Raw genomic sequence first — 16,497 nt, 5'->3', positions numbered from 1 at the left:
AATTAATTCATGAATTTGGTCAGAAATGTGTTAGCAGGTAAGAAAGGCATTTAGTAATGCTTAATCTTGTATGACGTCATTGGGTGTTAAGGTGCATGCTTCAGGATTTCCTGATGTGTACATTGTTAATAAATGCATTAACTCATGTTTACTTTGGCATTAGTTCATTTATTAATATATGCTTATTTGTTGACCAGTATTGTAAAGTGTTACCATATTTCTTGTGATTAAAGCCCTTTCACTTTAATCTCATTAATGCTCGCGAAAATAACCCGTTCCCACTGTAACGAGATATTGGTTCAGCATTCACAGTTAATGGCAACTCTTGCACATCTCTTGCGTTTCTAGATTTTTTACGGGTGTTTATTGTTATTCACGTTGCAAACACTGTTGCCAACTCCTCACCAAGGAAAGTTGCTGTTGGCTGTCCCAAAAGTCGTTAGAAGTCGCTAAATGACGCCATCGTCTCATTTGCATGTTGTGCATTTAATTGTAATGGATATATATATATATATATATATATATATATATATATATATATATATATATATATATATACCTTATTCGAAATGATGAAAGTCTTATGTAACATCCAAGTAGATTCCCAATCTATGTCATCGAACAGATTATTCCAGTAAAATACTGCAGCTGGTTTAGAGACAACATTCCTCTGAATTATATGTCTAATGCGTTTGTTGGTCGCTTCTTTGTTCAGAAGAGGATACATGCTTCCTATAAACAGATCGTCAGGAACTAGATGAGGGAGAGTGGTTTCTGCCCTTTACAGCAGATGATAGCAGGAGGATTCCCCCACTATGTATCGCGTCAAAAGCCATACAATATTCTTTAAGAGGAATAACAGGAATATACTCGGACAAAAACCTCTCATATGTAAACAACAGACGATCTTCGTTCAATAATTGACTACCTAAAATAAAACCATTATCAATCCATCTTTCAACATAAAGTGTTTTGCGTTTATAAGTTATGTCTTGATTTTTTTGACAGCCAGAGCAGGATCAGCCAGCTTTCACGTCAGAGTCTCCAAAAGTCTCCGACAACACCAGAAAAAGTCGCCAGATGTGTCGCTAGTCGCTTTTTTGAAAACGAGTCGCTAGAGGGGTCTAAAAACTCGCTAAATATAGCGACAAACTCGCTAAGTTGGCAATAAAATTCCCACCTTCGCGCTACAGTTCGTATTAGCGCGAGCAGTCATCGCTTTCGTGCTGTTAGCCAATGACATGGATCCCAGTGCAGGATTCGGCGGCGTAGCTGGGCGTGGTTTGCGCTGAACTGGGCTGGGGGTAAATGGAAGCGCTGGTATAACGCAATATTCACCGCTGTCCATCTTTTAAGGCACAGAAATCGTGGAGCAGTGTGGCATTGAGTAAGTCACTACCTGGAAGAATGTTTTTTTCTCCATGGTTAATATGACATATAGCGAAAATTAGGCATTTCTCCAAGATGTAACAACCTATATAATTCCATTTTGGGTGTTTCAAGCAGGAACGTTACGATTTGAAGTGGATTGGTTGGGCTGCTTTAAACTGTGGCGGGCATTGAATTCCTACTTCTGCTCGGTTGCTGTCTGGACTTTTACCACAGGGAAACGCAGAACACAGATGCGCTGTAAAACGTCGAAAACGTTTCAGCTTCGAGATATTCGAGTTAATTGAGTAAAAAATCTCTGGAAATAGCACAGAAATTGCTGGTGAGTTTGAGCCATTCCCATGTGGTGAAAGTGTGTGTTATGCTCTCAGACTGCTGCAGAAATGTCCGACGGCGCGGTCGAAAGGATAACTGATGTCGCGAAAGAAAAAGAAGGAGACTGGAACGGCGCAGCGCCCGAGGCAGCTGGTGGCTTCGGGAAGTGCGATGCCTGTGGAGCGGCGCACAGTCCCCACGCGTGTCCCCAGCTCCTCCCGTGCCTGCACTCCTTGTGCAAAGTGTGTTTGCAGTCGGGCGCCCAGGACGATGTTAGAGGTGAGGTTGGCTTGCTCTTATTTTCATTGTTTGTTTTGTTTTCCCTTACAAACACTGAACCCTGGAACAATTTTCTCGCATACCATGAATTAATATTTAAGGTTGCGAATCCAACATTTTTTCTGTGCATCTATTGGCAGATTTCCGTTCAGTCCGGATTTTTAAGAGACGTTTGTTTGTTTTATTCTTTCTTTATTGTCGTAGTTGGAGCGCCGTGATATTATTCCTTCGAAATGAGTATGTTGTTGCAAATCTATGCAGTCGTTCAAAACATTAGTACGTGTGGATTACAAAACTGCACTCAGAGAAATTGGGTTATAAGCATGTAGTGGGTCTCTTCTTATCCCATTGTTTTGTTCTTGATCTGCGGGAAGGAATGAACCCTCCTATGGGCGAACTTTAGAATAACTTTTGGAATGTCTTTGCAAGTTTCACGAATCATTGTAGTCTTTACCTTCAAAGGAAAAAAATGAGCATTGTCTTCAGCGTTTGACATTTTGCTATTTTAAATGTTTATTACCACTACCAATAAGTAATAATCATATTTGCTTCGTGTGTGTGTTCAGCCTTATGAAATATTAATGAATATTTCCACAAAATGTAAATGCATCTGCCAGTTCAGGAATTCTTGTTGGTTTCGGATTCTCTTAAGGAATCAGTAGAGAAATGGCTGATGTGGAAATGTCTACTCAGGGTGGTCTTTCCCTCCCTTCCATGTTACTGAGTCCGTGACTGCTGCCTGTCAGGTGGTAGTGTTGTAACGGTCTGTGTCAAAATGATTGATTATTGGTGTTTCATGGGGTCCATTGGGAATGGATACTGTTCCGCCCCAAGAAAAAGGATGATTTGAAAAATGGCTGTGGTGTCCATCTTATCACCGTTAGGCAGGACCGGATCTGTCTGTCTGAACTCCTTATCACACGCCCCTAATGTTCTGTGGCTGGCTTGTGTTCTGAACTGTGACATACTATATTGGTTATGTAATAGTCATTTCCCCTGTCAACGCACTAAAGAAGGTTGACAATGTTATTGCAATCCCTGTAATGTTCCATGGCTAGTTACAGTGCCTGTAGGAAGTCATGATACCCTGTGAAAATCTATACCTTTCATCACGTCACACTCTGGAAAGTGAAATACGTTTAGTTCAGTTTTTTTTTTTACTTTGTTCACATCGTAGCCTTCATTATTAATATGGAAATAACATTTTTCATTCACGAATTAGTGAAATACCTTGTTTGGTAAAGTGATCAGCCCCTTAGAATGTCTCATTCTAAATTGGCTCAGATGCAACCAATCAGCTGTCAGCTCACACACTAAGCTAACTGCCCCACTTGATATCAGTTGTAGGGGTTTTGATTACCTCGGAATAAAACCAGCTGTCTGTTGAAGATTTCACTACCAGCAGTGCAAGGTTCTGCAAAAGAAATCAACACGGTTGGGAAAGTGCCATAAAGGGGCCCAGAGTAAAGCTGTAGAAAGGCACAAGTCGTCTAGATCAGACCATCCATCCAAATTGAATGACTGAGCTAGAAGGGCATTGGTCAGACAGGCTACCAAGAAGCCAAATTACAAGGAGTCACAAGGCTTCATGACCGGGGCTGTTCGATCTGTGCATGTGACGACAAACTCAAGCTTTACACAAAGCTGGCCTGTATGGCAGGGGGGCAAAAAAGAAACCTTCTCTGATAAAGTGCCACATTCAGTCTCATTTACTCTATGCAAAGACCCACCTGGAAGATTCTGCTGCCATGTTGAAAAAGGTAGTGCGGTTAGATGAGACAAAAATAGACCTTTGAGATTGAACTCCAGGTGCTATGTTTGGCAAAAGGCGAACACCAGCACACAATCCAAAAAACCACCATACCCACTGTGAATCAGTTATCGCGTAATCGCCTGATTGCAATTATTTGAACTGACTGTGATTTATTTTTTGCATGACGATTAGAATCGTCTCCATTCATCTGTATAGAAATAGCTGGATGAGAGAGAACAGTCAAATTTCTATCACTATTTCCACATCGTTTTCTACTGTGTAATATTTGACACTCGTTTAATGACATCATCTTGTTGCACTTCTGAACCGATGCATGCCACCTGCCCTATTGGTACCTCGCACGTCTGTTCATGCGCAGCATTGCACTTCACAGTACATTTTACAACGGTGCTCCATTTGTACCACTTCATTTCACAGCACTTTCATGACCCAGCCTGTCCGTATTACTGTTTTTTTCCCACTACTTCAGGTTCATTTTAGTGGCAGATTGTGAGCGATCTCCACCTGTTCAGCCTGATCTCCACCTACCCAGAGTATAAGGCAGATATTCTGGTTTTGGATACTTTGTGTTCTCTGTTTAATTAAAGTTCTGCCTGGCATTTGTTCTTGTCTGAGTGCATGTGTTTTGTGTGAGTGTGTGAAGCATATGGAATTTCAGAGCCGACCTGACCTGCTCTTCCCTGTCATGACTATAGTACTCTTCTCTCTCCTCCTCCTTTTAGTGTGTCCAGTGTGTAACGGCAAGTACACGCTCACAGAGGTCAAGAATGATCCATTCTTCAGGGGGTACACCTACAGTTCCGAAGACCAAGTGCAAAACAAGGTGATGGTGTATATTGGAATAAAGTGTATTTTGGAGTTTGGGGAATAAAGAGAACTGCCAATGCTTCAGTGGCTCTTTATTGGGTGGGACAGTTTCTATTGCATATGCACCGATTGTATTGGCCAACCATCAGTATTAACCAACTGTTGCTGTATCGGCTATCAGCCATTGGTACAAAAATGAGCCGATGTTTACTGCAAATAATTCCCATTACAATGGTGGCCCATGTAACACCCGTGCATTTGGCAAACATTGTTTTGCTAAAAGTTCACAAGCAGGATCTACTAATAAATAATTGAAAACAAATTTGATTGCTGACCTTAAGGCGAGACAGGGAAGTGATGACTACAGTACTGCTGAGTAACGCTTGTCCAACAGTAAGTCGAGCATTTGGTAGCAAAGGAGAATTCGGCGCAGACGGCGCAAAATCAACTGATAAACCCAGTGATTTTCAGAGTAATATCACACTTGAAGATCGACCCTTCTCTGTTATGCATATGTTTATGTATATAGTTATACAGTGCTCTGGGACTGATGCCGGAGTTGCTGTTATCTTACCTAAAAATGTTTTTTCATATTTTTGGAATGTAATTTTTATATTATTTATTTAGTCAAAGCCGAACCTCCAAAACAATTGGTATCTGTGTTTTTGAAATAACCGGCTATCAGTATTGGCCAGAAATCTCATTATCTGTGCATCACTCTATGCATGAGACTGTGTTTGCGTTGATTTGATTAATTTGTTAATAAATTTAACATTAGAACATACAGCCACATTATGGAAGAACAAGCTACACGTTTTGCTGAAATATTGTGAGAATTTCGTTTTAGGATGCACTGAGCAGATAAGAACAGCTGATCTCAAACTTCTCGGGTTTGAGGTCCTTAAAAGGAGTTTAACTCCATCAATTCCTACTGGTCTTGTAGTCTAGGCACCTGGCCTTACATCCATTTATGGTGATGAAGCACAACTTACACTGAGCTGCTTGCTTAATGCATCTCCTCTGGCTTCATACACTCTCGCACAGAATCGGGTAGCCAGTGATCTTGTGCTGAATCTGGATCTCCTCTGAACATGACTCTTGATTCTCTTGGTCAGTGTGGGGGCTGCGACGACACAGCGGTTTCTGGTTGGTGTGTGGAGTGCAGAGAAGCCCTGTGCGCAGCCTGTGTTCTGGCCCACAGGAGAGTGAGGGTGACCCGAGACCACGAGGTTCTGCCACATCAGGTGTCGTCGAAAGGTTCGTACTAAGCATATTGCAAGGGTTCCCAAACTTGGTGATCAATGGTCCACATAAAATTTTTGTTCAAAGTCTTGGGCCTGGAACAAGCTTCAATAACAAAACAGCTTTTTTTTGAACAATTAAATTAGCTATAACTTTCTATGTTGGACATCAATATATAACAATAATAGTATTTTATGGGAACTTAAAGACTGATTTAACATTCACTGGTCATTTAAGCTTTTTATGTTAAACATTTCGATTCATAAGATGCATTACTGGCTGGGTACGGATTATCTTGTGGTTTGGTCTGCATCCGGTATATTGGTTATTGATTGAATTTTCCGAAGCAGAAATATATAGATGCAAGCAAAAAAGTATTAGTTGATGCACTGAATGTAATTTAAGTACCAAAATAATTCCATCTATTTTTGCACCGCTAATTGTATCTCTAAAAAGTTCCTGGTCCTGGAAAAAGGTTCCTGTTGTGGGAAAGCACCTATGGTTATCCTGATGATCTAGAAAACACTTTACAAATGTATTTGAAGCATTAACATTATTTCTTAAGTGGTATATAGCATTAAGTGATCCTGGGAATAGAAAATGGTACAAGAACCAAACTGCTGTCTTGGTTATAGGTGGGAAATTTTCCACCCAACCATCATAGTCATTTTCATTTTACACATTTGTCCTCCTTTAAGTTAAGCTCCTCATCTTCAGCTTTCTCACTGGCTCTACTTCATTTCAGGCTGTGCTCCTACAACCTTCTGCCTCATACATAAAGAAGAACCAATGAAGCTCTTCTGCTTGTCATGTGATCGGCTGACTTGTCGTGACTGCCAGCTGACTTACCACAGGAATCACCGGTAAGGTGCTTCATGCCCAGTCTAAAATAATACCATCCTGCGAGTGATAGCGTGCCGTTTCATCTTTGATTTGCATTTTCTGTCTACTGAGAGTTCTGAGTGCACTGGCGCAGAGGGTAGGTTTGTTTTTTTTCATTACTAATAACATTTTATTTTGGTAAGTTAAATGACAAAATGTCACATGTGTTTACTTCTATTTCCAAAAAGTTTCAGAGCTTGATATAATCCTGATTTCACGTGTGTGTTTTTTGTGTATTGTGGCCTGTAGGTCAATAAGACCGGGCCCTTGATATTTATGGACATAGCCTATATGATTATAATTAAACGTACACACTATAGGTACCTCTTTGCCTGCCTTACCTGAGTGGTGGACCAGATTGACTGAATGTTGAGTCTTGTGTTCTGTCTCAGCTTCCAGTTTGTCAGTGAGGCCATGGCTGATTTAAAGCAAGATGTCCGCAAACTGATGGAGAAGGTTCAGTGTCAGAAGGGTCATGTTAAGAAAAGCCTGCTAGACCTGGATGGAAGGTTAGGTCTCGCCATTTTCGCTCTGCCCGTCACCTCCATGAGTGCCGTTCCAACTCCCCCGTTAAACTTAATGTCTGTTGCTGGGTCCCTCAGGCTGTCGGACCTCACAGTGCTGCAGTACAAGGTGAAGATGGAGCTTCGGGAAGCCATCCTTTCTCTCCGCAATGTGCTGGTGGCACGGGCGGTACAGCTGGTCGAGGAAATGCAGGTACGTATGACAGCTTCACAGTATTCTCTGAAATCAGCCACCATACCACCTGCAGTTCAGACCAGGTAATCTATTTGAAGCTAAGCAGATTTGGGCCTGGCCAGTACTGGGATGGGAGACCAACTAGGAAAGCTGGCTTGCTGCTGGAAGAGATGTAGGTGTGGCCAGCAGGTTAGCCCGTCCTGTGGTCTGTGTGGATCCCAATGCCCCAGTGCAGTGATGGGGATACTGTGCTGTAAAAATAGTACCATCCTTCGGGTGAGATGTAAAACCCAGAGGTCCTGACTTCTTGAGGTTGTGAAAGATCCCTGGGCATCTTGTGAAAGAGTAGGGGCGGTACCCCGATGTCTATGGAATATTATTTAGCGCTATATAACGTAGAATATAAGAATTATGATATTATTAAAAAGTATGCCAAATATCCATGATGTAATCATTACAATGTAAACATTATAATGTAATCAACACAATGTAACCAACTGAGTATGTATTTGCACCTTTTGTTAGTCTGAGTTTCTGTTAGCTACTTTATGTTAGTCCTGAATCTATGAATATTCACTTTTATCAGCGTATATCATATCACCATGTTAAAGGAAAAATATATTGTCAACCTTTTAGTTAGACAATGTGTAACAGGCTGAAACTGCCAAGGTTATTACTGAAGGAAGGGATTCGCCTGAGTTCACCAGAAGTTCATGGCTGAGCATTTCTAAAAAAAACAAGTGGAGCTGCTCGCGCCACCATTATGTTCAGCCGAGAGACCAAACGGTAAAAGAAATGACTGACAAACTTATCACTTAGGGGTGTGGATTTAGGGGAAAAAACAATGATTGTGAATGGCTGAAGGAATGATGATGCTTAAGTGACGAGATATTGTTAAATGATAAGAACTTTAATAAAAATTGGTGTAAAACAGTACTGGACACACTTTACGTGTCCAGCCTTGGTTGTAACTTCATTGTTGCAATAAAGACTGAATTCTGGGTACTGCACAAGCGGCCCTCTGACTTCTGATTTGGTGGGGAAGGAGAAAAAACCACGACATGTCCTGGGCCTATCAAATCTGGCCTCCTTATCATCCCCTATATCTAATTGGTGAATTCTCTCCTGCCCCTTCACCACCTTAGCTACTGTGTGGTGAGCGTACTGGTGCAGAATGACTGCCGTTGCGTCATCCAGGTGGGTGCGACACAATGGTGGTGGTTGAAGTGGCTTCCAATTGGTGCTGTAAAGCGCTTTGGGTGTCTTGGAAAGCTCTGTATAAATGCAACATTCATTCAGAATTTTCCCTGAAGATGTGCAGAATATCCAGAGCTGTAATCAGACCATTCTCAAAGCAAACATTACTGTATCGCAGAATATCACTCTGGGCTGCCAGCTTGTCACGCAGACTGGTGGGATCTTTTTTTCTCATTCGACTGCTCCAAGGAGCAACAGGAGAATTGTTTTAGAGATGACCCTGTTTTGATTATGCATGGCTCTCCTGTTCTTAGGGGTACTGTGGACGCGAGATGGACATCATTTCTAAGAGGCAGCAGGTACTGAGGAAGCTGAAGGAACATCAGGAGCACGTCCTGGCCTTTGCAGAGCGGGCCCTGGATATGGACGACCATTTTACCTTGCTTACATGCAAGAACGAGGTGGGCAGTCTGAGTCCTGGGTGTGGTATTGGCTGTGGTAAGTGGTCTTTGTGGTCTGCTCACCGGTTCCTGTTCCTCGCCAACATTCCCACCCAAGATCCAGCAGCAGCTGCAGAACCTCTTAACCTGCTCCACCCAGCCGACCACTTCCATGATAGAGATGGAACTTCGGTTTGAACAGGAGCTCCACAAAATCATCACTAATTATGGTATGTGGCAAATTGCATTTATTTCTTTATTTCTACCTCTTCATTAGCTGTGCTGTTGTGTTAGGGGGCTAAAATCATGAGTGAGAATCGGATTCAGGTACTAGTGGTTTTTTTTTCTGGAATAAGGCTGGCCGCTCACTTCATTCAAGGGCCAAATCAGGCTTTAAGTTCTTAATTAGATTCCTTTTAACCAGCAGGGAAACATTAGTGGTAATGTTCACCTAGATAGGTATCTGTATTTTTCAGTCAGTGTTTGCTGGGGCTATGATACTACATTTAAGAATCGATCTGCTCGCTCAGGATTATCTGTCACTGGATTATCAGACTCAGCATTATCAGGCACTGGTAGCTTCTTCAGGCTAACTCATTGTCCGGAGTCGTCAGTCCCTCGCCCTGTAAATGCATTCATGTTTATTGGCAGGCAAGTCCGCTTTGGGTCCCCAATTATCAGTGTGTCCTACTCTCGTCCTTTTTCCTCCAGCCCGTAGATGATACACATTTAGTTTTTTCAATATGTTGTAATATTAACGTTAAAAAAAATCTTTTTAATGCTGATGACATTAATTTAGTTGATGTAATTTATTGAGGAGTAATTTAAATGTTTGTCCCACTTTCATTCCTTTAGGTCAAATTTTGGTGAAGTATGTACCATTTAAACCTTCAGATCATCCCTTTCCAAGCAAGCATGCTAAACCTGTTCCGGAACCTCACCCCGCACCCGAACTTCGCCCAGCACCGGAACCTCACCCCGCACCCGAACTTCGCCGTGCGCCGGAACCTCACCCCGCACCCGAACTTCGCCCTGCGCCGGAACCTCACCCCGCACCCGAACTTCGCCCTGCGCCAGAACCTCACCCCGCACCCGAACTTCGCCGTGCGCCGGAACCTCACCCCGCACCCGAACTTCGCCGTGCGCCGGAACCTCACCCCGCACCCGAACTTCACAGTGCGCCGGAACCTCACCCCGCACCCGAACTTCGCCGTGCGCCGGAACCTCACCCCGCACCCGAACTTCGCCGTGCGCCGGAACCTCACCCCGCACCCGAACTTCGCCGTGCGCCGGAACCTCACCCCGCACCCGAACTTCGCCGTGCGCCGGAACCTCACCCCGCACCCGAACTTCGCCGTGCGCCGGAACCTCACCCCGCACCCGAACTTCGCCCTGCGCCGGAACCTCACCCCGCACCCGAACTTCGCCGTGCGCCGGAACCTCACCCCGCACCCGAACTTCGCCGTGCGCCGGAACCTCACCCCGCACCCGAACTTCGCCGTGCGCCGGAACCTCACCCCGCACCCGAACTTCGCCGTGCGCCGGAACCTCACCCCGCACCCGAACTTCGCCGTGCGCCGGAACCTCACCCCGCACCCGAACTTCGCCGTGCGCCGGAACCTCACCCCGCACCCGAACTTCGCCGTGCGCCGGAACCTCACCCCGCACCCGAACTTCGCCCTGCGCCGGAACCTCACCCCGCACCCGAACTTCGCCCTGCGCCGGAACCTCACCCCGCACCCGAACTTCACAGTGCGCCGGAACCTCACCCCGCACCCGAACTTCGTCGTGCGCCGGAACCTCACCCCGCACCCGAACTTCGGCGTGCGCCGGAACCTCACCCCGCACCCGAACTTCGGCGTGCGCCGGAACCTCACCCCGCACCCGAACTTCGCCGTGCGCCGGAACCTCACCCCGCACCCGAACTTCGGCGTGCGCCGGAACCTCACCCCGCACCCGAACTTCGCCGTGCGCCGGAACCTCACCCCGCACCCGAACCTCGCCCAGTGCCGGAACTTCACCCCGCACCCGAACCTCGCCGTGCGCCGGAACCTCACCCCGCACCCGAACCTCGCCGTGCGCCGGAACCTCACCCCGCACCCGAACTTCGCCCTGCGCCGGAACCTCACCCCGCACCCGAACCTCGCCCAGTGCCGGAACTTCACCCCGCACCCGAACCTCACCCAGCACCAGAACCTCAGCCCGCACCCGAACTTCGCCCTGCGCAGGAACCTCACCCGGCTCCTGACCATGTGCCACCCAGGCAGAGCCCTGATGCCCCCAAACCACGTTCAGTTCAGCCAGATCTGCACTTCTCTCCTTTGCCCCACCAAAGTACTAAACGCTCCCACGTCGCTGTCATTACTACCTGGAAGCCCCCTTCTGTTGTGAGACCACATTCCCATCCTTCTTCAGTCTCTCCCTTTCGCTTCGTCTCCTGTCCTCCTTCCGTCATTCAGCATAGCTCTTGGACAAAAACACCTATTGTGTCAGTGCGATTGGACACACCGAAGGTGACTGGGAAATCTGTGGCTCCCTGTGGCGTGCGTCCTGCCTCTACCTTAGTGGTGACATCTGGGACGTTACCCATGCCACTCTTGCTCACTCTTGCTAATGTCATGGTACCGGTGGCTTCCCGGACAGTTGGACTGGCGCAAAATACAAAAGCCGGCCCAGAAAACAAAAAGACATTTCATACATCCGCCTCTCAATCTAACTATCAAGCCACACATGCATTTAGCCAGATCACAACACCTCAGAGTATAGGATCTGCCAACACACCAGCCACCTGTTTAGGCTCTGCTCGGCCCATCATCAAGCTGTCTCCATGCGTCTTCTGCAGTGCGCTACCTGTAAAAGCACTGGCAGATTCTCCCTGCGAGAGGCTGCCCCCAGCCGTTAGCTTGCCAGAAGCCAAGCAAGTTCTCACGCCCTCTGAGAACAGACCGACCTCCACGGTAATGGAGGCAGACACGCCTTCGTTCACTGAGGATTCAGTTACTGAGGGTACGGCCAGCAGCCAACCTTTTAGCGCAGATGAGAGACTGGCGACTCCAGTCACTGCACCCATGAGCACAGACATTGCGAAAACAACTGTGGTCACTGCAGACAGTAATGTGGGTATCGGAAATGCAGTCACTGGGGCAGACAGTGAGACAGCTGTGCTCGTTGAACACCCTACCATCATGACTGCAGGCAGCAGAAACAACATTTTTGCGTCTCAGGAAATGACCACAGATAGTGGTAACAGGGCAACTGTTACACTCATCGACATACCTATAGCATACCGACATACCACAGCTGGGGCAGGCACCAGTGAACTGACTACAGACATGAGCACAGTAGGTGTGAACATGGCCGTCAAAGGAGAAACAACTGAAGCAAACACTAACACCTCCGCTGTACTTGCAGACCGTGACATTACCACAGGTCAGCACCTTTCCCAGGCAAATGGACAGATTCAGGTCACAGCTTCTGCTTGCAGCCAAATTCCTAGCCCAACTGTAAGTGGAAAATGCAAGCCGAGCCAGAACTTTACAATTTCATCTGAGCCGTCCACAACGCCTTCAAGCTTCCGAGAGTCTCCGGAAGGGCGCACAGTGACCCCCCCTCAGGCAGACTCCTTACGCCCTGAGCTGGGTCAACAGAAGATGCCTGAGGGATTCATCAGTTTGAAGAACGACAAATTAGGATCCGCCCCAAGCTTCACCCAGTTTAAATTAGAAGACGAAAGTTTCGAGTGTCCACTTGAGGTAGGTGCATCATTGAGGTAGACGGTTTGATGTTAAGTGTCCTACATAGCCAGATGCAAAAGAACTATTTCTAACTTCTCTGTCCTGTAGGAGGATGATGACAGTGGGGAGACCAGCCTGCATAGTGGGAGTAAGTATGAAATGCACTGTTATAGCCAGTAGATAAGGTACACCTGTACATAATGTACAGCCAGGCATATAGTGCAAAAATACTTTTGTATTGTGTATTTAACTAGTGTATGTGTCAACTGTCTGTGCTAATCAAACTTGTTTTACCTTTAATCAAAAAAAAAAATCATGATTAATGTATTGATTATACTTTTTTTGTATCACTTTGCAGAGACCCATGCTTGCAGTGAGCCGGTGGACAGGTATAAATTAGGCTGTTTTTCTGTCCAGTGAATGGAGATATCAGGCCTAAAAACAGTCTGTTTTTTTATCATAGATTGCAGTGTTCAGTTTTTGAATGTATTCTGCAATGCAGTCTAACGGCCACCAATGCTGCCATCAACTGAATTAGCTCCAATCAGTTGCATCTACACTGTTCTTTCATGGGTGTAAAAATGGTCTCCTTCCATCCTCGTAGGTGTCTGCTTCCTCGTGTCTCCTTGTTTCGAATTCCTATCCCCATGCCTCCCCCGGGTCGTGCTCTGCCCAGCTTCTATGTCGTCCCAGGCACCAAAAAGAATGAGATCCTGCTGCAGATAATGGAGGACAAGGTCCAGGTACCTTCTGCCCCTAGCTGCTTGCGTGTTTAACAACAGCGACATGCGCCCTTCACCTTGTACCTGGTCTTCTACTGTCCTTCAGCCTTCGCTAAGCTGCACCGCTACTGTCTCCCCCTGCAGTCTTCTGTCTCTCCGGATTCTGCCACTGTGTCCACTTGTCTGAGAGCCCCTCCTCCCCCCCCGAGGAATGACGGCGCGCGGTTTTGTGCCGTTTGCCGCGTCCCGGGGGCAATAATGGTTTGTTCAGTATGCGGCTGCAGCTTCCACAGGAAGTGTCACATCCCGTCAGTCAATTCTGAAGCAAGGTAAGGTGCTCAAGTCGGGGCAGACCTGCGTGGGTCACTCATCCGAGAATACAGGTCTGCTGGCATTGGTGTCAGTCTGTCATCTGGGGAAGAGAACACCATTATATTAAATAGTTTGGAGAATAAGGGGAAGGCATCTGTCTGGAATGCTGTTGGCTGACTGTGTGGAATCACAGGCTGCGATTGGTCTACTCGGCTCAGCGGTGTAGTGTACCTCTGCAGTTCAGCTGAGTTAAGTCCTCACAGTCTTAAAGGCCAGTTTATACTTCTGCATCGCATCGATGCCGTAGGTACAGCACAGCCACATATCCTACACCTAGCCCGATGTGCAGCTCCCTTGAAGTTTTAACTGCATTGCAGGAATGCAGACCACAACAACTATGAATTGTCTGCTTGGATTCCCATCATGCATCAGCATAAACGTTTTATGTGATTTACTTGCCTTGATTGTTGACTGTAAAGTAATTTTGTAGTTTCAATTGATAATTAAATTGTATAAATGCTGTACCTTTTTGAAAATGTATATGTCTAAGCTACAATATACTAAAATTTCTGCTCTAGGTATGTTTTAAGGGTTTCATAGCCAAAAACCAAACTGAAGCTAAATTAACAAATGAAGTTTGTGGATTAGCTGGTATCGAACTTAATTTTTTGGTTAGCTGTGTGCAACCACTGAAATCCAAGTACAGTTTAAGTATTTTGAAATATTGCAGTTGGATCCAGTGTTGCTGTATTGAGTGTAAGCATCTATGCTTTGGATGGTCCTTTCAGTCATGGAACCTTAAGCTTATTCTCTAGTTCCTCTGTCATTGTCCAGCAGTGCCGACTGGCAGTGCATGCTGTGCAGGGACTTCTCCGATGTGGGGGATCAGTACTGCAGTAGTGTGGATGGGCAGCCGTCTCTCAGCCTCCTGGAGCAGAGGGTAAGCCTCGCTTTAAGATTGCCCTCCATTTCACACCCAGCACATTCTTCTTCCTCCTGGTTTTGTGAATCAGTGGTTCTCAGTCCTGTTACTGGCGCTCCCCCTGCCAGAATGTCTTCATTCCAACCCTGCCTTCATCAGCTTTATATGGTCCTTAATAGGCTAATATTGAGTGTGGCAGGTTGAATGCAGTGTGGGTTGGAATGAAAACATTCAGATATATAATTTCGACACTGATGGTTTAAAAAAAAACCTACTGTATATTAAAACTTGCACTAAATTTGTGATCTTTTTTGCACTGAAGCTGTACGTTAATCTCATTCAGTCACAGAGAACAGTTGTATAAATCACTGAAAGTGCAATATTGCCATGGCATGCAGTGCTGACAGTCTTGGGGTGCTTGCTTAATTCTGCAAAAATGTTGCAAATGTATTGCTTTCGTAAGTTACAGCCCTTGATATTCTAAATATAACATAACTGATATACATAAATACTGTATAGATATTTATCTAAGCAGGGAAGTTCTGTATAGAAGTAGGTTAACTAGGAAGCTTGTTATAAGACTGACTCAGCTTTCTCCTCTCTTGTCTCCCCCCGTTGACAGAAATGTGAACACGTGCTACTTGTGCTGTTGTGTGAGACATACAGCTCGGCCCTGTACCAGCCAGTAGAGGTGCGATTTTTGATGTGTGGTTTGCCTCGGCAGAGCATTCATTGTCGCAGGGTTTGTCTGTGCACTGATGTAGGCGATTAACTGGATTTTGTGTCTTATTTTCAATTTCAGTCATCATCTCGCTCCTCGCGGAGCATCAGCATCATGAGCATACAAGGCCGTCTGTCACGGGACCTGACGCCTCTTTACCACACTCCCTCTCAGTTCGTGTCTGACGTCCGGCTCCTGTTTGACATCCTGAAAAGCTCAAAGGTACGACCCCATTGGCCTGCGCTTCTCCTCCTGTTTGTGGTGCATGAAGGTGATTACCTCCCCTATACCGTACTGCAACTCTGCCTGTCAGGAATCCAGCAAAATCGGCAAGCTGCAGAGCTGTTTTGAGAAGACCCTTTGCGACGTTTTCGGGAAGAGCGCCGACGACTTCCCGAAGAATGCATTCCAAAAGGAGCCAGAGGCTAGGGAAAGGGTAGAAGCGGCAAGCCCAAGACACAGCGAGACGCTGAAGAGGATGAGAGAGTTCCTAAGGAAGAATCCATCTGAGCCACCCACGAAACGCCATAAGGATTGCTAGAACAGTCGACTGATGGGAAAAGTATTCACCACATTTCCTGTGAACTGACATTTCCATGTTTGTTTTTTTTACTTTAAAATTAGTACATTTTTACAATAAAAGTGCTATGCATTTTAATGTTTGATTTGATATTTTGAAGCAGGATTTGGATGTTATGTATCGCACTGACTATCCACATTTTTTCAGTAGGTTAATCACCTTTAGAACACTTGGGAGAAAAGAATTTTAAAAAAATAACACTAAGTGCTTGGTCAATTTGATACAGTCACTCTTTTCCTCATTATGATCACGCAGTCATACGTTTTTGCTATGTATGGCAAATAAGTGGTATGTACTGGCATCCTGTCCAGCGTTTCGCTTTTTGCCATTTGCATCCTGGAATGGGATTCTGGACCAATGTCATGTGGGATCTGCATTTGGCAGATGATGTGACGCCCATGTACATTAATCCTGGCCGGGAATGAGAGCATCTGTCACCCCTACCTATGAATCTACTAGACATTATTTCACGGAAAAAAGAG

The 16,497-nt window shown here is 45.6% G+C and overlaps 1 protein-coding gene across 1 annotated transcript; it reads left to right on the top strand.

Annotated features, from left to right (window-relative positions):
• The first annotated feature begins 1,279 nt into the window (after window positions 1-1,279).
• On the top strand, window positions 1,280-16,112 carry LOC125719347 (uncharacterized). Its single transcript, XM_048994029.1, has 20 exons — window positions 1,280-1,387; window positions 1,761-1,983; window positions 4,480-4,580; window positions 5,680-5,821; window positions 6,552-6,669; window positions 7,081-7,197; window positions 7,291-7,405; window positions 8,899-9,045; window positions 9,143-9,254; window positions 9,880-10,004; window positions 10,102-10,954; window positions 11,032-12,776; window positions 12,867-12,906; window positions 13,117-13,147; window positions 13,363-13,501; window positions 13,625-13,809; window positions 14,627-14,732; window positions 15,337-15,405; window positions 15,517-15,657; window positions 15,749-16,112. The coding sequence occupies exons 2-20, from the start codon at window positions 1,773-1,775 to the stop codon at window positions 15,974-15,976; spliced, it is 4,725 nt and encodes a 1,574-aa protein (XP_048849986.1). The 5' UTR covers window positions 1,280-1,387; window positions 1,761-1,772; the 3' UTR covers window positions 15,977-16,112.
• Window positions 16,113-16,497: the final 385 nt, after the last annotated feature.

Source organism: Brienomyrus brachyistius, chromosome 23 (assembly GCF_023856365.1).
Source record: "Brienomyrus brachyistius isolate T26 chromosome 23, BBRACH_0.4, whole genome shotgun sequence".
In the NCBI taxonomy this organism is placed as follows: domain Eukaryota; kingdom Metazoa; phylum Chordata; class Actinopteri; order Osteoglossiformes; family Mormyridae; genus Brienomyrus; species Brienomyrus brachyistius.
The sequence above is the reverse complement of the archived record's forward strand: the minus strand, read 5'-3'. Positions and strand labels throughout refer to the sequence as shown.